The sequence below is a fragment of the Chrysemys picta genome, chromosome 23, assembly GCF_011386835.1.
Source record: "Chrysemys picta bellii isolate R12L10 chromosome 23, ASM1138683v2, whole genome shotgun sequence".
NCBI classification, from domain to species: domain Eukaryota; kingdom Metazoa; phylum Chordata; order Testudines; family Emydidae; genus Chrysemys; species Chrysemys picta.
In genome coordinates, this window is record NC_088813.1 from 9,490,797 (window position 1) to 9,514,347 (window position 23,551).

At 58.7% G+C, this 23,551-nt stretch overlaps 1 protein-coding gene across 6 annotated transcripts in view; it reads left to right on the top strand.

Annotated features, from left to right (window-relative positions):
• The window catches only part of AHDC1 (AT-hook DNA binding motif containing 1), a 110,170-nt gene that overhangs the window by 1,083 nt on the left and 85,536 nt on the right, over positions 1 to 23,551 (top strand). Inside the window, exon 1 of one of the 6 annotated variants that reach the window (XM_042860169.2) lies at positions 374 to 15,570. The exons of 4 other annotated variants lie outside the window; for them this stretch is intronic. In XM_042860169.2, the coding sequence (XP_042716103.2) occupies positions 15,051 to 15,570 (520 nt within the window). In that variant the 5' untranslated portion in view covers positions 374 to 15,050. Of the gene's footprint in view, positions 1 to 373; positions 15,571 to 23,551 lie in introns of those variants that run through there. One more of the 6 variants, XM_008170968.4, reaches the window with a different exon arrangement.

Here is a 23,551-nt window from a genome sequence, read left to right on the forward strand (position 1 = left end):
AGTTGAGGCCAAGTGGGTTGTATTTCTCTGATTTCCTGTCCGCCCTCCCCGAAGCCCACACCACTCCAGCGGCTGCCTTGCAATACGCTGCGAGGCAGCCACCTCTCCATCTCTCGGTGGCTGGCTGTGTGTGTGTGTGTGTGTGTGTGTGTCCCACCGCCACCCTTTACCAAAAAAAAAAAAAAAAAAACCTCACTCCCTACCGAAAATCGCTTTAGGTGTAAACACTAATCTTGCCTTGCACATGCAGATGGGGCGATGCAGGCAGGGGCCGTGCATTTGAGAAGCCCCAGAGTAAGAGGATATGTTTACTAAGTGGCGGGGTGGGTGGGTGGGGAGCTGCTTTGAAAGGGAAGGGTGGGTGGCGAGGGGAAGGGGGGGGGGTGGAATGGAAGATCAAGCCAACAGTCCTTTATTATTTTAGCATGTGGGTTTGGTTCGAGGCAAAAGCGTGGGGGTGTCGGGGACAGACGCCTCCTGGCTCTGGCTCATTCCCCCCCCAGCCCCCCAGTTTGGCGGGGCGAAGTTGCATCCTCTGTGAGAGTTGTTCCCAAATTGCTGGAGTTTTAATTGCAGTGCGAGGAGCAAAAGCCGCAGAAATGTTTGGCAAGGGGGATATGAAGGCGGTGGGGGGGGGAGAGGTAAAGGCAGGGGTGGGGAGACATTGTCTGGCAAGCAGAGTTGTGTGCACGCGCTGGCGGGGGGTGTTACTAGAGCCAGCGTTACCTGTGGAACAAAGTCGCCTACTTCTTTAAATAAATAAATAAGCGTGGAATCTATGCATTTCCTTTTGGAGGGATGTGATTTCACAGGGTTCCTCTGCCTGCCTCCCCCTGCATGTGGGATCGCTGAGTGACAGCTGTCAGGCTGGCTTCTGTCCACTAGAAGGCAGGCGGCAGTTATAATGAAGGATGTCAACAAAATTTGTGGTGATATTTCTTTTCTCGCGTGTGCGCCTGTATCTCTGGTATATCAACCCAGCCCTTCCTGCTGTGCCTCCCCCCGCCAGCTCCAAAGGGGTGGGGGCTGCTGGGCAGCAGAGGGATAGACCTTTGGATGGTGGGATTTGTGGGGGGGGGGGGAGTTTTCTTTGTGGTCCATAAAGGCCTTTAGTTGCAAACATGGTGAAGGTGCTTGGCTGAAGTATCCAGGGGGGATTTCTGCACAAAGTTGGATGCATTGGAGACCCTGCTGCTACCTTAAATTTTACAGATCTAGTTCTTAGGGGCCAAATTTTTTGTAAGAGTCTTTTTTCTTTTGGGTATTTTTTTTTTTTTAATTCCGTTGGTGCCAAGGCGCTGCACCCCCTGCTTGCTAATAACACACTGGAATTCTTAGCTCAGACCCAGTAACTCCACTGAGCGGCACTAGTGGGAGACCAGAACTACCCCCCTGGTGCTTAGTTGGAAAACACTGAGATTCTTATACATCCAGAAAACCAAACTACCCTATAATCCAGGCTGAGGAGACTGACTACTCCGCGAGCTCACTTGGCAGGGGCCGGTTTTCTCCCCATGCAAGACCAGGTGGCCAGTGCATAGAGAACTTGGCATGTTGCTTTGGGAGTGGAGATCAAAAGCCCTATTCTGAGCCCAGTTTCGCCGCTATAAATCCAGCGCTCAGTGGAGTGACTCCAGATTGACACCAGCGTGACGGAGAGCAGAAGCGAACTCTAAGGACTCGGGCACCGATTCAGCAAAGCACTTGAACAGGAGCTGAAGACCCACTGAATTCAAGGCGACCTCTTCAGAGCTTTGCTGAATCGGGGCGTGATGACTCACTAAATGTCCCCTTGCAGTGACTGTCGTCTTGTCGGGGCGGGGGAGAATGCTGCTCTTTATACCTGTGCAACCTGAATAGGCCAAACCATACCTGGTGCAACTCCACTGCAGCCCATTGCCTCCCGGGCCGTTACGTGGCGGGGCGTTTTTAGCCCATTGGACCTGACTGTGCCCTCACTCGTGCTGGTTTTGCACTGAGCAAGCACCCCACTCCCTTCCTCTAACGCATATGCAGAATAGTCTGGCTCTGTTGTGTTCAATGGAGCTGCTCCCGGTTGGCACCAGCGTTGCTCAGAGCAGAATTGGCCCCGTTGCCTTGAATGTGGGGTTGAAGGGGAAGTCTTGGCATGGCCGTGATGCAGCGTTGGGAGCCGGAGGCTGGTGAAGGAGAGGCGATGGAAGGTTATAGGAGGCTTGAAGGGGCTGGCTGGACAGAGTGCCTGCCCTGGCCTCCTTAGAAGAGGCAGCAGGGACCCGGGGCAGTCTATTTCTGCTGAGATCCCGAGGAAAGCTCTGGGAGAATTGTAGGCTTCTATAAATAGCATGTGTCAGCCAAGTGGAAACAGGGCCTTGAAATGCTCCTGCTATTCTCCGGAGTGCTGCAAACCAGCTCTTGGTAAACAGGGCTTTGGTGAGGAGGGCCCTTTCCTACGTCTGGACTTGTAATGTGGGTGGATGCGGGGGATTTCTGCCTGGAACTGGAGCCCAGCACCCCACAGAGAAGGGCCTCTGGACACCAGCCTGTGGCTCTGTCTGGCTGGATGTGTGGTGAGTCCTTTGCATTGGCGATCTTCTCCCTTGCCCGCGGTGCACCGTAATGGTCAGTCAGGTATGTGCTGTCCTGTCGGGCTGAGCCTTACGAAAGTGACTAGTGATTTTGGGTGCCCAACCTGCCGGGTTTTCAGTAAGTGCTGAGTATGCTCTCTCTGAAACTCAGGCCCCTTTAAAGTGGATCAGGTCAGGCCCCCAAAATCCCAAGTCGCTTCTGAAAATCCTGCCCCTCTGTATGAGTGCATATGATCAATGTATCTATTGTCGACTCGCTAGATCCGTGGGGGCTCATTGTCTTCTCCTCTGGCATGCCACCATTGACTTGGAGTTATTCCTGGTTCTACACCTGGTCTGAGCGAGGACAACTCGGAACGGAGATGTTTAGCAAACCCATTGTGCGGGGGGGCGGCGTAGACCGTGTTTTTGGCCAGATCCCTGGAAGGGTCATGTGAAACGTACAGTAGATCCGTACGTTTTATATCCATGTGAAATAAAATCCAGCAGGAGATGCTGTTACATTTCCAGCCCTGCTGATAACCTGGACCTCTGTAGGGAATAAGAATAAATGTTCAGCTTTCCCCACCACCTCCATGTCAGGTGATGCACGACGGGCGCTGCAAAGCCCTGACTTTTGGTGGGTTTGGGGCAGACAGGTAAAGCTTTGCTTTCGAGCTTGTGTGGTATCTCCCAGGCTGGGGAGCATGAAAAGTGTGTTGCCCCGTGGGCTGCTGGTTCACATCCCTTCCCACACTGGTACTCGCTGGTGCAATTCGTTGCCCCTCGGCTCTGCTGTGAGGCATTGTCTGTTGCACAAGAGTGCGTTGCAGTGCCTGCTGTGACTCCGCCTCTCTGTTGCACACCTGTTCTGGTGCTTTGCACAGTTCCCCAGGACACTTTGACTCTCATCCATAAACGCGTGACTGCATTGCTCACTGGGGCATTTGTGCACTCCTGAGGCAATGCCCTGATCACCGTGACACACACCAGCCAGAGAACGAATGTATGTGCAAATGCATCGCACTGTGCCCTATGGCTCCTAGGCTTTGTGCACGTGAGTGTATTACTCACTGTGAAATAACTGGTGTGTCCCCCTGTGCGTTGCAGGGCCAGTCATAATGCCTCCTCGCACGTACTGGTGCATTGCACGGACCAGCAGGACACCTGTGCTTCTTTGCACGCTGTCCTGTGCAGAGCACTAGTGCACCGCCTCTCTCCTGCATGCTCAGACTGGTGCATTGCACTAACCGTTGCCATGTCTCTTGTGTGCACACGCACTGGTGCATTTTATCATCCACTCTTTCACCTTTGCTTGGGCACATGGGTAAATATTTTGTTTCCACAGCAAAACGTAGCTTTAAGGCTGGAATTTTCTTTTTCTTCAGATGTGATCTCTGAGGCGCCTGCTGCGCTTCTTTGTGGGGTATATTCTGGAGCCCGGGATGACAGGGATCTGACACGCTCTTGGGATAGTTTGCGGCATAAAGAGAAACAGCCTGGAGTTTACTGGGCTGCGTTCGGGGCCCAGGCTTGCTTGCTGTCGAGAGGGTAGCATGTGCTTGCGATGTGATAAGGTGTGTGTGGGAGAACACGTGAGGAAAGCGTCCCACTTCCCGCTTGGCAGTACTCGTCCATTTGGGCTGGGAGCTTGCTGAACTGGGCTCGGTCTCAGCAAAGCACAAAGATACATGGCGGGGGGGGAGTCGGGGGCTGAGTCCCTGTTCCTCTCTGTGGATTGGCTGCTGGGGCTGCGTACGGGGAAGATCGGCGCGACGATCTCCTCTGCGGGGCTGGCGTCAGTCACCGGTTCCATTGGCCGTCACAGAACCGGGTGTCCCCCTGCGTCCTGGGTGCAACAGCCAAAAGCAAAAGTCGGCATCCGAGAGTCCTGCCGTGACCCGGGGAGGGGCGTCAATGGGAGTCACGTCCCTCTCCTTCCTCCCTGCGCCCCGGCACTGCACCTTCCCAGCACCAAGACAGGCTGATGTTTTCTTGGCATGGGGAAGGCTGCTAGCCCCCAATGCCCTCGGGGCGGGGAGGTTCCTGGGGCATGGAGAGACCACTCGGGGATCTAATTAACAACCGGAGCCCCCTGGCCCAGGGGAAGCAGGGTGCTGGGGGGGATGGGTGGAACGGGTTTCCAAACAATGGGCTGCCCGTTGGGGCTAGTTACTTGCCTGGGCAGGAGGGCTGCCCCAGGGGAGCATCTGTTAGAGCTTGCAGGATGCACACAGAGCCGAGCCGGGGAGAGAGACGCAGTGTATGTGAAGGTGGTGTGTCCCCCTCCATCTGGGAGCGAGCTGCTAGAGAGAAGAGTTGCCTCAATCCAAGGGAGGGGTGAGGCAGTAGCCGCCTGGGAGACCCCAAGCCCTCCCCCCAGAAGCTCTGACGGCAGTGGTTCTGTTCCCAGCCCTGCGAGTGGGATCTATCGGTTAATGGAAGTGGCTGATAGCGGCCCGTGGTCTGTAGCCTCCAGTTGGGTGGTCAGCGTCTCTGCCATGGGAGGGGGGTAAGACCAGACCAGGTTTGTGGGACAAAGGTGAACCTGGCTCTGCGTGCAAGGTGTTGGAGAGGGGGAGACGGCGGCCTGGTACCCAGGCCAGGGGAGTTTGTTCTGCATCCTCTGCCAGCCCAGGTGGGCAGCAGCAGCCCCGTGAGGTGGTGGAATGTGACTCGCAGGCCAGGCGTTGCTGGGTGCAAAGTGCGAGATGCTAGTGAGAAGTGGCAGCAGCCGTTGGGCCCTCGGGGGGGCGGGGGGGGGAGGAGAGAGATCCCAACCCCCCTCCAGGGAGGGCGTGAAAGGGATGCAGCAGGGCATGCTGGCGGTGGAGCAGGAGACTAGGTCATGTGCCTGGGAGACTCAGATTTTCATAGACATGGCAAGTCGGGGTGGGTGTTGAAGAGGCCACAATGGGGATTGTGGGGGGATGCCCCATCAGAGGCACGTGCTTAGAGATGGGGGGCTATTGGGGACCCCCAGCTCAGAGGAGATGATGGGTTGGTGAGCCGAGACCTGGATGGGGAGGGGATGTGTGTGCAAAGGCAGGAAAAAAGACGCTTTTTAGGGACCGAGAGACTCCCCTAGGCACACCCCTGGGGTGGAGAAGTGGGGCGAGACACATTGACGTCTGGCAGACAAGACCAGGGAGGGCAAGCGACCACTCAACATAGGTGCGTGTGGAGATGTGGGGAACGCCGACGCATCCTCAAATGGCAAGATATGGGGAGACTGGAGAAAATTGACCGTGGTACTGGTCTTCCGAAAGGAGGACGCCATGATCCTGGCGTTCGCTGGCCAGGAACTTCTATCCTCCCACGTTAAATAAAGGGGCGCACTTAAGAGAAAAATGTCAAAGGTCCCAACCCTCTAAAGTCTTGTGCAGTTGCTTAACGTCCATGGGTCTACCCAAGCTAAGCCTGGATGTTAGTCTGCGCAAGATCAGGGTCTAAATATCTGGAGGTTAATGGAACCTTGGCGCAATAAAGATCAAATCTTGCAGTGCTGTAAATCCAGGTGGCTCTTTGGAAGTGGTTGAAGCTACGCTGATTGACCCCAGCTGGCCCCCAGGAATTTACCCAGAATAAAATGTGATGGCTTTGCTTGGGATGATACAAGGGGTACTCTTAGGGGAGCACAATGGATGAGCTGTAATGCACCTGGATTTTAGTCGCGTCTTTGATAGGGTCTCATAAAATCGTCTTGGCCTGGAAGGAGACCTGTGGGGACCGAAAAGCGGCTGAAGGATTGTGGTCAGGCAGGGGTGATAAGTCAGCGCCTGGCCCAGTATTAGGGGCCTAGCAGGGGCTGCTTTAGAACCAGTCTTGATGGTCCAGAAGATACTAAACTGGGAGGAGCCGGGAACGCCAAGACAGACCGAAAAATAACCCCACGGGCTCTGGAGAGACCAGAAAATAACGAACGAAGATTTGGGTTTGGTGGAGGACATTCAAGTTGGATGGGACTTTGCTGCCAGAATGAAATTTTGACCCAAGATTGAAGAGGGGGGAAAAGCCATAACGTTTAGGGAAAGTTATCTTCCTCTTATTTCGTTCCTTGTTTTCCAGTGTGGCTAGTAGAAAGCCATGGGAAAACTAGCCGAACCAGATCTTGGATGAGAAGGGAGGAGTGTGGGAAGGAGTAATGGCCTGGAGAAACCGAAATGTGACAGTGGGCAGCAGGTTGAACAGGGAGGGGTTTGCATACTTGTGTGCTGGATGATAACAAAGAAAGCCAGAGCAGCCTTGGGCCTCTGTGCTCTGATACCTGGAACAGGGGAAGCTAGTGTCCTCCTTCCTCCCAGTACCACCCACTCCCTGCTTTGTGTGATGGGGGGCTGGGCTGTATTGACCGTCAGGGCCTGTTGGAAGGACCAGCAGGGGAGGCTGACTGGGATCTGGGGGAGGGTTTTATTTGTGCTGTGATTTGGAGGGGTTTCCCTTGGAGATCCCTTCTCTTGCCTACCAATCCACCAGCCCACTGGCACCTTTGTAACGCTTCCTGCAGCTCCTGGCGTTTTTATAAGTGACAGTAAATCTATAGGTAGTTGGATTATCCCAGCACCAGTGCCCCAGGTCTGCCATGCTGGGCTCTGGGCATCTCGTAACCAAGGAAGAACTGGGCTCATTTGGAGAGGGAAGAGGAGCAAAACCGATTCGGGGCTGGGGAGGCTGACATGGGGTTGAATAAGGATAGGTTGGCTATGGGCTGGAGCGAATGGGGCTGGGGGTATATGCCGAGACTGCAGGGAGATTAGTTTGCATGGGCCTGGGAGAGGAAGGGAGGCGGAGGGAAAACTTTGGTTGCTGTCAGAGGAGGAAGCTTCCTGGCAGTGGGAGCTCTGGGAGCGTGGCCTAGTGTCTCGGGGCACGTGCTAAACCAGTCCGCGTAGCGCGGCTCTGAGCCTGCTTTGGCCGGGGACGGGGAGCTGGGCTCGGTTTTTAGGTACTTCTGTGACCCCTCTTACTATAATCCCTAAGTGCCTCCAGTCTTCAGTGTGTTTGTCCTCGCATGCCCCGGGAGGCCAGGCAGCGCTGTTACCCCCTTGTGCAGAGGGGGGACCTGAGGCACAGAGTGATAAAGTGACTGGGGGTGTGAGAGGAAGGTCTGTGGCAGAGCAGAGAATTAATGCAGGGCTCCCAAGTTCCAGGCTGACGCCCTAACCCCTGGGCTCCCCTTCCTTGCTACCCATAGGTCTTTTCCATCTCTGATTGCTAGGGGTCCATACGCGTCGTGCGTGCTGGGGTGGGAGGGGAGACCCCAGGGATTTCTCCATGGCAAGGGAGGCTCCTGGTTCTGCAGCTGGTGGAGGGGCGTTGGGCGCATACTGTAACATGACCCTGGCCTGCTCTGGCCCAGTGTGGGCTTTCCCCAAAGGATCCTGGGGCAGTGTCTTGGACCATGTCCCCGCATAACCAGGTTTTAGCTGGTTTCTCTGCATCCCTCCTCTGTGCCGGCTTCCCCAGCAGCCCCCGCTCACATGGTGTGTTCTCCCGGGTGTCCCCAACATGCACACCCGGTCCGCTGGCTTCCGCCAACCGCGGGGTGCTAACGGGATGTTGTGGCGTCTCTCCCCCGCTCCCCAGCACAGCCATCCCTGAAAAGCTGCATCCTGGGAGGGCCGGGGGTGAGCGTGATGAGAACTCCAGGCCAAGAGGGAGGGGAGGGGAGGGGACAACCTCGTTCGGGACCCCCCTGTGTGGGAGCCCCTGGGATGTGCAAACAAGGGAAGCAGTGAGGATGGGGGTGGGCCTGCCGTGCCTAGGGGAGCTGGTGGGGTAGAGAAAGGCAGGATGGCAACAAGGAAGCACCCACCTCCTCATCACCACCTCCCCATGCCCACTCACTTGGGGGCTGGGGCGAAGTCCCTTGGGGAGGGCCGGGGAGAAGAGGCCTGGGCTGACCCATGACCAAAGGGGGATGCCGAGCATCTAGGGTGAGACTGGGTGCCAGGACCTCAAGCGGCGGGCAGGTGTCTGCCGGTCCCCAGGGCCCACTGCTGGGTGCAGAGTGGGGACGACCGCTGGTCCTGACGTGGGTCTAGCGGGTGCTGTGGGGAGGAGCAAAATGGAGGGGCCGAGCGCTGTGTGAAGGGGTGGGGGTGGCCACCCCTCCCCCCGATGTGCTAGCGAAGGCCGAGGCCCAGTCCAGCTGCTCATGTTGGCTCTCGATGCGTCCCAGCTGTCTGCTGGCCCCTGGGAGGTGCTGGGTAGCGGGGGTGGAGAGAAGGGGACAGGGCAAGGGACGAGACCGGGGGGGGTGTCTGCCATTTGGCTGCCAGGCGGGCGTGTGTGCGGGGTCCGGCTGGGGCCTGCTCCCCGTGAGCCAAGCTGCCATCTCGCCCCTGGGCTCGGGTGGGGGGGAATGGAGGTGGGTGTGGGGAGCTGTCGCCTGGCTGATCAAAGGTGAATTCCTGAGCCAAAACCCCAGGAGCTGTAATCCTCGGGCTGCAGCCTCCTGCTTTCCTGTCTCCCCCCCATCCCCCCGGCCCCACAAGCGAAAGGAGCCCGGGTGGAGGTGCCTTCCTCCCTCCCCCCACCCACCATCCAGGGGGCTCCTCATCCCAGGCAGTGTCCATGTCAGCGGTTTGTAAGGAGATGAAAACAATCCACAAAGCTTGTTCTCAGGCCTGGCATTCTCCCTCCCCTCTCTCTACCCCCCCCCCCGTTTTCTCCCTCCCCCTTCCCACCTCGGCTCCTCTCAGCTGCTTCAAACGCAGGGATGCCCCGAAGGCAGCAGAAGCACCTAGCGAGCACACACTAAATATTTGAACATTGATGGGCAGGCGGGAATTTTGCCTGTGACCCGCCTTCCCACCCCCCCACCCCCATGATCCCTTCTCCTCCCAGGGCGATGGGGCAGGAGGGACAGACATAAGAGCGGCCATACTGGGTCAGACCAACGGTCCATCTAGCCCAGTATCCTGTCTTCTGACAGTGGCCAGTGCCAGGTGCCCCAGAGGGAATGAACAGAACAGGGAATCATCAAGTGATCCCTTCCCTGGCGCCCATTCCCAGCTTCTGGCAAACAGAGGCTAGGGACCCCATCCTGGCCCGTCCTGGCTAATCGCCATTGATGGACCTACCCTCCATGAATTTGTCTAGTTCTTTTTTGAACCCTCTTATAGTCTTGGCCTTGACAACATCCTCTGGCAAGGAGTTCCACAGGTTGACCGTGCGTTGTGTGAAATTCTCTGCCCTCTCTACCCCGCTGGCCATCCCCATGTTCAGGAAAGGGGCTGTGGAGGTCTTTGCTCTCTGCCAGGCAGGGCATAACGAAAAACACCAACCCGCACCCCCTCCGGCAAGCAGCAGGCCTCTTTGCTAGAGGGGGATCTCGGCTACCTACGGAGAGCCCAGGAAATCAGCGGGCATCTCTTCGACACAAAGCTCTCTATCTGCCGCCCCTGGCACACAGATGCATGCACTAGGAGCCGCAGGGCCTGCCTACGAGCTAGTATCCCATTGCTGACACCAGCATGCCCCCAGCACACACTTAGTCTCCCCCAAGCCAAGAGGCACTGTCCCCCCATCACACATATCTGCACCCCCAAAATGTTCTGATACACACACACATCCCCCCTGCAGAGGCCTGCAGCTCCCCACCAGACACAGGCAAACATCTGCTTTCAGAGCCATCTCCCCCCCCCGCCACGGCTTCCCCCTCCCCCAGGCTGAGAAGCACCCTCCAGCCCAGCCCCGAACCCTGCAGGGGCTCCTGACTCCCCTCCCCTCCCCAGCATTCCATGGGAGTGAAACACAAGAGCTGGCAGGGGCCGTCTCTCTCTCTGGCCCGCTCTCTGATTCCTGAACAAAGCCTCCCCTAGTTCTCCTGGGAGCCAGGGCTGAAACAGGAGAGGCAGCTTCTGCTGCCGCTGGCCTGGAATGGCTAATGATCGTTCCTCAGTCCCACCTCGGCTTTGCACTGGGAGAGTCAGAGCCCGGGGTCGGGGCTGGCGCTGGGGGCACTGGGGAGGAGAGGAAGGGGCTGCAGGGGTCTGTAGCTCATCTAGGCTGGTCTGGGTAGTTGTAGCTGGCCCCTGTGGGGGTTTACCAGCACACTCCCTTCCACACTCCCATCTTCCAGGCCTTCCCCAGAGGGCATGCGGTGCTAAAGGGTGTTCTTGCCTCTGCTCTGGGGGGTTCCCTGTGCTGTCACAGGGCTACAGTGACTGCTCAGCTGTGACCCTTCCCTGGGGACCTCTCGGAGAGGAAGTTGAGATGCAACAACTGGAGTGTAAGCGCCTTACAGGCAGAAATGCTGGGCCAGTTCTGCTCTCCCTGCCCCCGGCTGGAGGGCAGATCAGCAAATCCGGATTCCTTCCGGTGTGGCCGAGAGCAGAACCTGATTGCTGCTATCCCTGCACCTCAGCAAAATGCCAGGCACCCCGGTGGTGCTCCCAGGATTACAGGGATCTCTTGGAGAAGACTTAGAAATCAGTCACCCTGGTGGATCGGGGGCGGGGGGGGAGCCACCCTCATGGATTCTGCTAAATTCTGGGGTCCCCAGCAGGTCCCCTGCACTTACCTAGCCCCGGTCGTCTAGGGAGCTCACTGCACTTTGCACAAACCTCACAACTGCCACATTGCGAGGTGGGTCTGTACCATTATCCCCATTCTAGAGATGGGGAAACTGAGGCCTGGAGCGGGGCTGTGACTTGACCAAAGCCAGGCTAGAATAGGGCTTTGTCAGAGCCAAGATTAGAAGCCAGGATTACCTGGCTCCTAGTCCGGTGTACAGGCCACCGGACTGTGCCATGCCGGTGGTATTCAGGTGGGCACATGTGAGCCTGCTCGCTCTCTGGGTACATACAGCAGAATGAGGCTTCCCCTCCCCATCCGCCTCCGGTGAAGCAAGCCCCTGTCGGAGCGCAGTCCCCGACAGCGAAGGTTATTTTAATGGATGCATTACTTTAAACGAACCCTTCGCCATCTGTTCCACCCCCTAATTACGAATGCAAAAAAAGCCCATCTCGCAGCCAGCACAGGAGAAAGTAAAGATATAAGTGATTTAAATGCATGTAGCCACCGCTCTGCAAGCAGCTGGGGTGGGCTGACTTCCACTCCTTCCTTTCGTCTCCTAAAGTGGGGCAAGTGGCAGGGGGCAGGGCCTCTGGTGCCCCACGCTGAGGGTATTTCTTCTTGCAATGGGAAGGGTGGCTTTGCTGGAGAGCAGGCTCCGGCTCTCAGGTGGGGGCCGCAAGGGGGCACCTTGTTCCCCTCCCCCGCAGGTTAGCTTTGCCCCACGGCTAAATTTCTCAGCTCCTAGGATTCTGAGTCTTCAAAGTGCAAGGAACCGTTTTCTGCCTTCGTTTGCTCCAGTGCATTGTGGGAATGCCAGCGGGGTGGGGGGGAGTGTGCGAGAGAAAGAGAGAGAGACACAGCTGCATGCCGTTTCAGACAAACCCTGGTTCTAATCAGCTCTAAGCCGTGCCACCATTGACACGTTCAAGGCAGCTATCCGGTCAGGATGCTGCTTATTAGATGTTTACGCTGCAGTCGTGCCTCGAGGCCAGGCAGTTTGGGACCCGGGGCGCTAGGCGCTGTACACACAGCTGGTAAATGACGGTGCCTGCCCCATAGAGCTTAGGGGGTGAGACTAGGTGACTTGCCCAAGGTCACAGGGGAAGTCGGTGGTGAAGCAGGGACTTGAATCCAGGTCTCCTGAGTCGTAGGTTAGTGCGCTAACCACTAGCCCATCCAGCCTACTAGTAGCCCCATGCTATTATGGCTTATATGGCACCATATGTGCACAATGGTGCCTCACAGGCCAATGGCAGAGATGAGACCCTCAGTCCAGGGAGTTTCCAGTCTAAGCTAGATGAAAGGTTCAATAAAAAACAACCGATCACCCCAGGAAGAGAAGCGAGGCTTGTCGAGGGGGGAGTAAGAGGGTTAAAGCCCACAAAGCGCAATGGGAGAGGTCATGTCTCGGAGAGAGCGTCGGCTGTTCCCAGGGCAGTGGATCATACGCCGTTGTGTGGTTTCCCGTATTTCGGGTCCGTCAAGGTTTCTCGCAGCCCAATCGTGCAAGGTTGCCCGGTGTCCTCCGCTCCCGCAGCTGCGAGCAGCCAGCGCTTGGCACCGTTGGCCCCAGGACTTTGTAACTTTAAAAGGAAAGCTAATGCGAATGCCCCTGTCTGAAGGGTGGCTATTGAAAGGGTTGGCAGGGGGGCTTTGTCAGCACCACCTCCCTGTAAGAGCAGCTGCACAGCTCTTCAGCGCCTTGCTACAAGATTCGGAGGGGGAGCTGCTGGAGTCACATGTGGGGTCATGGGACAGCAAGACGAGGGAGTGCCAAGAGACCCATTCTGCGCCCTGGGAGTAGGGGTATGTGCGTTAGACTGCGCTGGTGGGGCAGAGACCACGAGGTTCACCCGTCTGCAGAGTCATTGCCAGGCTGTTCTTGGGGGACCACATTCTGCACTCGTTCACACCAGTGTAAATCGGTTGTCTTCAGAGCAGTTACTCTGGATTGACACCAAGAGCAGAACCTGGCTGGTAGTTTCCAATGTCGTCATTGCAACTGGCTCTGTTGTGTATTACGTACGTGGAGGGGAAAGACTATTAACAACTGTAGGGCAAGATTTTCTAAAGTGGCTAGTGATTTGGGGGGCCCAAATTGGGCACCTGAAAGGTGCCTGATTCTCAGAGGTGGGGTTGCTCGGTGCTTTCTGAAAATCAGGCCTCTGTAAGGTGGCACCAGAATCACTAGTCACTTTTGAAAATCTTGGGCATATTCTTTGACAAGGGAGCTGAGCAAAACTCCTAGCTGTCCTCCTCCGTCTCGCAGAGCAGGAGAGCCTGAATCAAATGCAATGGGACCATTTCTGCAAGGGTAATGCCCCATTTCATTCCATTGGTTTGACCAGTCAGGTCAATTGATATGCCTGAAAATCAAGTGCCACACGGAAGGTCGGGGTATGTTTCTCCTAAGTGGTGCTGCAGGTGTGCATGCATTTGTGCAGCTTGTGCACTCAGAGACATTCTCTGGCCCTCAGCAACGCCCAGCTCTCATGACATTTTCTATTTTTTCTTAAAGCCCCAGCTCCCGGAGTCATGTGATTACAGAGATTCTTGGCTTCCATTTAGGAAAAAAAAAAGTGTGTGTTTCTCCCTCCTTCCCCCCCCCCCCCCGAATGGTTGCAGAGAAGCTGGAAAACACAATCCCTAAAGGGTTAAATACTAGAAAGCAAATAAAAGGCCCAAAATGTGTTTTTTTTAAATCTCGTTATTTTTAAGCCAATCTCATGCTTATGGGGGTCCTGACTTGAGATTGTTGATCACTTGTGGGCAACGATTCTGTCTTCTGGGCGTGCGTAGGGCTGTGTTTCTCTCTCTGGACGGACACACACACACACACACACACACACACACACACCCACCAAGGGATGAACTCTGCCAGCCCCGCTGCACAGTGTGTATTATCCCCCCCTTACAGATGGGGAACCGAGGCAGAGAGCGGAGAAATGACTTGCCCTGGCTCCTGCAGAGAAACTGGGGCAGAGAAGGGCATTGGACGCAGATGGCCAAACTCTTTGCCTTGTGCCTGACTCCACCAGATCCAGCCTTCCTCTCTGGGAAAGGCCAGGGGGGCCATGGGGTGGGTGAATGATGGGGGCGTGGGAGCCGTAGGGAGAATGTCACAGGCTCTGCAGCCAGCTCGCTCCTCCTGTCCTAGGGAGGGGAGGCAGGTGGGTGAGGGGCAAATTTGATCCTTTTTGCTGTCCCTGGGAGGGGTGGGGTCTGCCAGTGAGTTCAGGCCCACCCCCAGACTTGTCTGTGTTCCTGGGTGCTCCAGTCTCTCCGTGTTCAACTGCAGCAGATGCGCCAGCACTGCAGGAAGAGGGAATTAAGTTGGGCTGGAGGAATTTTAAAGCTTGCTGCAGGCCTAAGGGTCTTAGACACCCCTGTGGAGACGGGCAGTCATGCAGAATTAATCCGAGCGGCAGCCCGGCTCAGCTTCAGCCAGTGCAGATCTTCAGGAGAACAAGAGGGGAGTGGGGTGGGATGGGGGAGCATTCTGAAGGAAAAGGCAGCTCTCGATGTGGAAATTAATAATACAAAATTCAAGCTCTAACCTGGCCTTCCCCGGTCTCAAAGGTGGGGGCTGGTGGGGAGAGGAGGCGGATGAATTCTGCCAGGGCTTAAGGAAGACTTGTCGGAGATAGCAAATGGACCCCCACTGCTCCGACAAACAGCAGGTGTGGGCTTCGGGGGGGAGGGTGGGGGGCCGGATTCTGCTCTCATGGCCCTGACAGAGGTCGCCTGGCTTTGCACGTTTGTGTGTGTGTGTGTGTCCACCAGAGAAAGCGCTCCCTGATATCTCCCCCATCTGTCCCCCTGATGGGAAACCTCGCAGCCCTTCCCTGGATGGCTTCGGCCCGTCTGCTCCGGGGGTGCCTGGGCTTTAAAGGGAAGGCATGTGGGGAGATGGGGAAGCCTGGGCCGTCTCCACATGCTGGACCTCCGTGACCCGCGTCACGTGACCGGGAAGAGCCACCGATGAAGGCTGATCTCATGGAGCGGCAGGCCCCGGATCATGTGGCTGGCGGAAGCACCGGTCTGCAAAGGGGCTGCGGGAGGGGGCAGAGGGGCCTGATATTCCTTCCCCGCCCCCTCCTGAGTGGGCAGAGCATGAGGAACGCCCAGGCTCGCCCTTCCATGGGAGGGTGGGAGAAGGGGCAAGACTTCTGCAGACCAATGGGAAAATTCCCCAGCCCCCTCCCCCGTGTGCAGCCCCCCGGATTTGGGGCCGTGCCCGGCGGGGTCGTGGTGCTGTCGAGTGCTCTGCAGCTGTTGCCTGGCCCTCTGCTCCTGGGTTTTATAAATAATGCAGCACAGAGGCGTGTTGGCAGAGCGCGGTGCAGACAGTCGGATCGAAGGAGCCTTCAGCACAGAGCGAGAGAGGGAGGCTTGTGCAACTTGAACCTTGTGGTCGCTGAAGGTAGCCAGGCTTCGTCTGGCTGGCGCGTTCACCTGCCCTCTGCTCAGCCGCCCGGGAACAGCCACGGGGGCCCACTGGGTAGGTCTGCGCCAGCTGTCTGGGGAGCTAGGCCTCAGGGGAACTGCTTCCTTGTGTTTTGGAGGTGGCGTCCGCAGTGGCTTTCAGCCGAGGCCCGCTGGGTGCTGCGGAGGCCTTAGCTAGCCGCACGGCCACGCTGGGCCGAGGGGAGGTCTCTCGTGTCCACTGAAACCGAGGGACGGGGACTTGGCCAAAGACGCTGAATGGCAGAGATGGGGGTAGGAGCCAGGCGCACTGACCGCCAGTCGTGGGTCCTGACACCCAGAATACAGCTCAGAGTCAGGACTAGAACCCAGGTGTCTTGACTCCCGAGCCCTGGTCCTTTCCCAGAGCTGGGAATCGGACCCAGTAGTCCGGACACCAAGCTCCGTGCTCTCGCCACTAGACCCCGCTCCCTGCCCAGGGGAAGGGGGTGTGCATTTTCCGAGTGTAAAGGTGCGTGTGCGTGTGAGCGAGCCGCAAGGAGACTGCTGATCAGACCGTTCTGGGGGCACCCCGCAGAGTCTCCAAGGTGACACCCACACACCACGGGGGCCCTTGCGCCCGCGCCTCGTGGCTTAGTCGCCCGATGGCGGAGCATGGCTTGAAAGGTTACCATAGCAACCTGCCGTTGCTAAACTAACCTGAGTAAACATTAACGAGGCAGCCAGAGCCCCGCTTAGGTCGGGGTTGGAGGTTGGGATGCTCAGCGGGGGGTGGCAGAGGGAGCCGCTGGGGGAGGAGGTGGAGTGGGCAGTGTGGAGCTCGCTGGGGGGGCGGCTTGGGGCTTGGGCCCTGCAGGGATTAGGGCAGGGGGGTCCGAGGCCTGTCGAATGTCCATGGTTCTGCTTGTCTTCCCTACGCCCATCTCCCCTCCTCCAGTCACCGGCAGCTTCGGGCGCAGCCAGCAGGAAAGCCAGGCTGTCAGTGAGGATCTAGGAATGGACTAGAAAACAGGCTTGAGAAAGTATTTTTTTCCTCTTTAATTGAATTTCCGGCTGCGGTTGGACAGAGGCCTAGGGAGGAGTGTGGTCTATTGGCCAGAGCAAGGGGCTGGGAGTCAGGACTCCTGGGTTCTCTCCCGGGCTCTGCGTGGGAATGTGGGCCAATGGTTAGAGCAGGCGTCGCTGGGAGTCAGGATTCCTGGGCTCTTTTCCAGACGCTGGGCGGGGGTGTGGTCGAAGTGCGGGAATAGGAGCTGAGGCTCCTGGCTGCTGTTCCCAGCTCTGGGGGGAGAGTTTACAGCAAGGGCCTAGGAGTCTGGACTCCTGGGTTCTATTCGGGTTCTGCTGCTGCCTGGCCGGGTGACCCTGGGCATGTCACTTCCCCTCTTTGTGACTCGGTTTCCCCTATAAAAGGGGGTGAGAACACTTCGGAAACCTTCGTGGCACAAAAATCTTTCTGCTGCGTTACTCTAGCTGGCCTGTTGGCTGTACGTTGAGTGAAAAGGCCCGAGCCCAATGGGCAAGTGGTTCCAGGGACAGGGCATGGGGAAGGTTCCCTCCCAGCTAATAGAAAGCCATGGGGCTACCTGTGTGGAGGGGAGCCGAGCCTGTGAGCGGGAGATGGTGCGTCAGCCTGTGTCCCAGACCAGCTCCCGCAGGAGCGGCCGTGGTGCTGGGAATTCCCGGAGAGCCCTGCGCAGCCAGGGCCTCTGGCGCTTACTTTGGGAAGGAGCAGAAAGGGCCAGGCTCTTGTCCTGGGGGTGGGGATCGTGCAGGGAGCCAGGAAGTTGCACTGCAGAGGGTGGGGATTTTTTTTTCCCCCCCAGCTCCGGGCTGCGTGCGAGGGCTGTTGGTTTTGTTTGATGGGGGGAAGGCGGCTTTGCGGGCGACATGCAGATCTGCGGTGCTTCGAAGAGAGTGGGCTGCGGGTGGGCAGGCTGGAGGGGAAACCCCTCCAGTGGATGCACAGCAGCTGAGTCCTGCCTGGGTGTTAACACTCTTGTCAAAGAGCTTCAAAGAACTGAGCCTCCCAGCCCGCTGGGCACGTAGCCAAGTGTCTCCGCTTTACAGATGGGGAAACTGAGGCACGAGGCCTTGAACTGACTTGGCCAAGGTTGCACGGGGAGTCAGATTAGAACGCGGCTTCCTGGATGCCCGCCGGGGGCCTGGACCACAAAACGGGCCTGCGTGGCATAGGGTGTAAATCAGGGCAGCATCTGGTCTCCATGTGACATGGGTCTGGCCCCAAGCGCTGGGAGCTGGAGTCAGCGTCTGAAGTCGGTGATGCAATTGACAGCAGTGGCATGACTGAGATCAGAGTCTGACTCTTGGCTCCCGGCCCCTCAGCTATCAGCGAGGCACTGCCCTGGGTGCAGGTGTATTCCCTTTCCTTCTCCAGGGATGGGGGTGAGTCCCCGCCCCTGGTCCTTCAGCCCGGGAGCTCCCCTACGGCCTGGGCTCCAGCAAGGGAAGACGTTACCTGTGGCCTCGAGCACACCTGTATTTTCTCGGGATGGGTGGATGGCCGCAGCCCCTGCCCTGGGCTGGGAAAGGCGAGAGGAGGTGGGCATGCTGAGTTTGCAGGAGCTGCTTTGGGGGAGACCCCCCTGTGTGGGGGGGCTGGAAGGATGGCTCTGTGCGCTGGCTGCAGCTGCTCCCCTACCCCTGTTAGGCCTGAGCCCATGTGCGCAGCTGCTGAGGTCACCCCCGCCCACACACACACACACACAACCCCCACATCTCATCTCAGGGCTCCTGCTCCCCTGGGGTGTCTGCCCCATATCCCCTACTGTGTCCCCCCGGTGTGGGAAGCTAAGCAGCACTTCATCCCTGGGCCCCCCTGACTCTGAGCCAGCTGGCGGCGGGCAGGGGCCACCGGCGGCTGTGGGTGGCAGCCTGGCTTGTGGCACAGGGCCGAGGTGCAGGGAGCGTTCCGGGGGCGTGTGCGTGCATTTGTGGTGAGGCTAGGGCGTTTCTCGGCAGCCGCCGCCTCGCCTCCCCCACCTCCCTGCAGTTGCCACAGTGAGTCAACTGCCCGGGTCCCTCCCTTTCCGGGTGGCTTCTCTCTTGCTTTGTGGGGTACGGTGACCCCCGCAGAGCCAGCGCCCCCCGCAGTCAGAGGCGGTGCCGAGCACCAGGATTTGCTTGTTCCTCTGGCTGTTTCTCTCCCCTGGCCGCTGCGCTTCCCGGTGAAATTGGCGATGATTGGCTCATGGCAGTCCGGCATCAGTCACGGAGAAGGCCCTGTGCCCCCTCATTTGTGTCTCGGGGCTTCAGGACAGTAATGGAGCTCATTAGAGTCGGAGGTGCAGGTGCCCTAGGTACCTTGCTCATCCCAGAGGGCTGTTAATGAGCGGCCGTTAACGAGCAGCTCGGCACTGCACTGCTCACTCCTCCTGAGTCTGAGTGAGGGAAGAGGCTTGATTTGAAAGCAGGACTCGCAGGGCTGTGTCTGAAATTGCAGAACTGCCTTTCGGTGGGAGCGGCACAGCTGTGCCTGGGTTTGACAGGAAGGGGTTAATGAAAGGCCAGTGGTGGCTGGGGACAGGCGTCTCCTCCCTTGCCCTGGGTCTCAAAGGTCCCCCTGGTATTTATTTGTTTGGTTGGGGCCTGACATTTATTTCTTCTTTTCAGTGCGGAGGCTTTCAGGTTCTTTTCTTTGCTACCTGCTACCCGCTGAGTATTTGTGCAACAAAGCTTTGCTTGTGATTGCACCGCTGCCTTTGTGCAAAAGTGCTTCCGTGGGGATCCGTGTGTTGCACGGCTGCCCCTGGGCCATAGTGCTTCGGTATTGCAGACGCGTGGTTGCACGGCCTTTGTGTCACCCCCCCCCCCCACTCCCTTGTGCACTGCTGTTCCTTTCCGGGCATCAGCCCCCTCGGCCTGGCTGCCCCTCGTCTGACTCTGTGGCAGTGCCCTCCCCCTTCCGCCGGCTGCTGCGATTGCTGTCGTCCTGGGAGTTTGCGATGGTCCTAGTGGTTAAATGCTGATTGCACTTGCAGGCCTTCTGGCCCAGTTGTCTAACAGCCTGAAACCTGCAGGAAGATTGAGTGGAGACTCCCTGCCAGCAGCCTGCTGATTTCCTCTCTCACATCCACGCTGCACTCGCACCTGATTAGGCTCAGGAGCCACTTTCCTTCTGCCTGCATCACTGCAAAATAAATCCGCCTCTGCTTTTCCCTCCCTCCCCTGGGCCAAACTGTCGGCCCTACTGGCGCCTCCCTCTGCAGCTACTGGCTGGGTCTGGCATGCCACGGCCGGGGAGGTGTGTGCAGCCTGGCATGGGGGAAGGATCTGAGTGCTGATGCCAGCTCTGCCACTGACTTCCCCTGTGTCCTTGGGCAAGTGACGGCCCTTCTCGGTGCCTCGGTTTCCCCAAGTGCTCTTAGCCCCGTTTTCCCAGATGGGAAACTGAAGCACAGAGGGACCGAGTGACGTGCCCACAATCCCCCAGGAAGCCTGTGGCAGAGCTGGGCTTCAGCCTGAGCCCGAACCTCTACACTGCAATTAAACAGGCCCGTAGCCCGAGTCCCAGAAGCCCAAGTCAGCTGGCACGGGCCAGCCGCAGGTGTTGATTACCGTGTAAACACACCCAAATGTACTCCGCACCCACAGCGCCAGCTGAAGCCAATGGGAGCTGCAGGTGCTCAGTGCTTCTGCAGACCAGGCCCTGGGCACCTCAGGTGGAACGTCTGAAAACGCAGGCTCCCAAAATTAGGGGCTACTTCTGAAAAAGTTTGGCTGTAAGCGCCGTGCCTCGGTTTCCCCATCTGTGGAAGGGGAATGAGTAACCCGTTCTGGGGTTGCAGGGGGCGGGGGGGAGATAATGGTTTCATTAGTGTTCGGGGCAGGCAATTGAATGCAATCGTGGTGTTTGCTGATGGTGGGGGGACGCGCGGTGAGGTGAGGATGGGCCCGTGAAACCAGCTCACTTCCTGCCCCACTTGGCTCCCCATATCCAGCTCCATCTGCGCCCTGCATGTCAAACCTGGCCACAGTGCTCCGGTCCACGTGAGGCCGCCTGCCTGCCTATGGCCCAGTGGGGCTGAGAGGCGAGGAGAGTTCGGGTTAAGGGGATAGTCGCTAATGTCCCTTCCCCCGCCCGCACGCTTCCTTTCTCCATCCCGGGCCTCTCGCTGCCAGCTGCACTGGGCTTGCAATCTGAGTAAGAGACCTCCTGGCTCGCTTGCTTAGAGCGGGGCAGTCTGTGCGCCTCATAGGGGGCAGCCGGGAACCCCCCACGTCTTCCAGGTGGCGTGAGGGACGGTCCAGCCCTCTCGTGGCGCTCTTCAGGGGTGGGTGGGTTGGCTGCCTGGGGCAGGCATGGCTGGCGCCCATGGGGATCATCTGTGGGAAGTTGGGGTGAGCTTGGCAGATTGGGGCGAGGGTTGGGGGGCACTTAGCTGGCGAGAGCAGGCAGCGGGGAGGGGGGAGAGGAGGAGTCATAATGTGGGGGATTCTGCCCTGGCCCGGTCCTGCTCAGTCTGGATTTGGAGTTTATTCTATCAGCCACTTCCTGGCCTGGGGGGAAAGGGGTGTGGCGGGGCAGGGAGCTGAGGAAGGGGTGTGTTACCGGTGGCAGGGGTGGGGAGCTGGAAGAACGGGGCCGTGGCTCCGTTAATGAGCTTTGGGTTATGTATGCAGCGCTCGGGCTTTATCCCTGTCCCCGGATGGCCACATCCTCCCATCCAATCCAGCCACGGTGCCTCGGCAGCAGGGTTGTCTTCCGGCCGGGGCAGGTGGCGAGGTCAAGGTCGCAGCTGGGCTCTGGGGCTGGGGCCCATCTCTGGGCGGCGGAAACCACAGGGCACCTTCTGCATAGTGTGTGTGTAGGAGCCGGGGGCGGGGAGAGGGACCCCGGTGTCCGGGTGCCAGCTGAGGCTGAGCGTGGAATGGCTGCCGGGTTGGCACCAGCCATCACAGCCCGGCTGGACCCTACCGAGCCCTGGGGAAGCAGGTGTCCTGCTGTCGGCTCCTCTGGCCTTGATCCCCCGCCCCTCTCTACGGGGGTGTCGCTCACATACCCCTGCCCCGGGGGGGCCAGTCCTTCGCTAGAGGAGGGGGTGCCCCTCCCCCACACACACACTGGAAGATGGGCCAAGGAGGGGGATGAGCTAAGACCAAGTGGTGCCTCGTTCCACCCTACTTTCCCTCCCTCTCTCCCCTGCCGGGGACTCTTGCCCTCCTCCCACGCCAAACTCCTTCCTCTTCCTCCCCAGTGAGGAGGCAGGCCAGCCCAGCCCAGCCCAGCAGGCAGGCTGCCGCCAGCAGTGATCAGCTGGGCCTCTCCTCTGCCACCTGCTACGCTGCCTCTGACTCACTGCTTGCATCCGGGCCTCCCCCCGGCTCACAGGGCCGTGTGGCCCCAGGGAAGGGGGTGGGATTCTGCCTCGGCTGGCACCGACTGGCCCCATCGCTGCCTGGCCGAGGGGAGTTACTCGCCTGCGGGCGGTTCCAGTCCGAGGCAAGGATGGATCCTGGGCAGACGGGCGGCTCTGGGGCCCTTGCCAGCCACTGGACGCGAGTCCCTGGGCCTGCAGCAAGCTCACAGCCTCGGTGCTGTAGACGTTTGCTCTAGGGGGAAGTCAGGACACCGGGGTTCGATTCCCAACCCCGCCCCGGGTGTGTTTGGTGACATGTGTTTCCATGTGCCCCAGACACCAGCCTCCACCCTGTCCCGCTCAAGCCAATGGCCAGGCTCCCGTGGGCTCAGGGGCAGTAGGGACGGGCCCCCGTAAGGCCGGGGCTGGCGTCCCCACGTTGTGGCTGGGGAGGCAGCCGGAGAGGGGAGATAACATGTCCGCGGTGACGCAGTGAATTGGGGTCTGGGCTGGGCTCAGAGCCGGCGCCTCGTGGTGCAGGCTGGGAGGTCCCCGATCGTGCCTGGCCGAGGCGATTGTGGAATGCACCGTTAATGACGTAGTCAGTGGCCATGATCCCGCACTGTGGGCTGCTAGTTCGGATCCCCGTGTCTTTGTGCAGTCCCCGTGACATCAGTGTACGCGCTAGCTCTGCCCGGGGCATGGGCAGAGAAGCGTTGCTATGCTCTGTGCAGTCTTATCCTGCAGCCCCAGCCGTGACCGCCTGCCCTTCTCCGGCAGAGCCCTGACCCCCGTCTGTGAGGCATGGGGCTGTGACGTCTTTCAGCTCGTCCTCAATGCTGCTGTAGTGTAGTGAATGGAGGGCAGACGGATCCTGAGCTAACCGGGGTGGGCGTTTGGATAGAAGGGGGTCTCTCCTCCTGCGAGCATCCTGGAGAAATGGTGGGGATGGGCCATGGGTCGCTCCCAGCCAGGCCCTGCTGGTGTATGGGGTTCCAGGACTCCCCGCCCGCTCGCCTACCAGGGTGATTTCCCCCTGGCTGGGCCATGGGGCTGGGCCAGAGCTCCCTGCACATCATTAGTGAGTCAGGTGCATTGAGGGGAGAGTAACCCGGTGGAGCAGGAGTTCACCCCGTGAAGGCTGCTGGGCGCGAGGGGGAGGAAAGGGTGCGGACCTCACTGTTGCTGCAGGCGGCTCATGCTTGGCTGCAGATGGAATGGCCCCAGGTGTTGCAGGGAATGCGGGCGGCTTTCTGGGAAGCTGGAGGGGGCCGGGTGGGGGCTGGGCAGGAGGATTTAGCCTCATAAATCAGAGGTTCGTCCCCCCCCCCCCATTTCATCTCTCGCCAAACCTGCTTTTCCTGCAGGCCGTGTGCAAGGCCCGTGTCCCTGATCATCCCCAGAATGCAAAGACTGGAACAACGCAGCCCCACTCCCGTGCAGCTAGGGGTGGGATCTCCAAAAAAATATATTGTCCTCCCCTGCTGTCTCACCCTTCTCTCTACCCCTCACCCTCCCGTGCCCCCCACCTCTTCCCGTCCCATCTCTTCCTCACTCCCCAGCCTGCCCCTGGGCTCTGAGCCCACCCGGATGCTGCAGCCCAGGGCAAGTGTGTGAGATCTGCCCTGCACGGCCCATAACCCTCAGCCTACCCTGGCCCGGTTGCACTGCGGACATTAGACCGCTGACGCCGGGTGGGGAGACTTCTAAGTGGTGGTTTGATTCGCTGGTATCCCG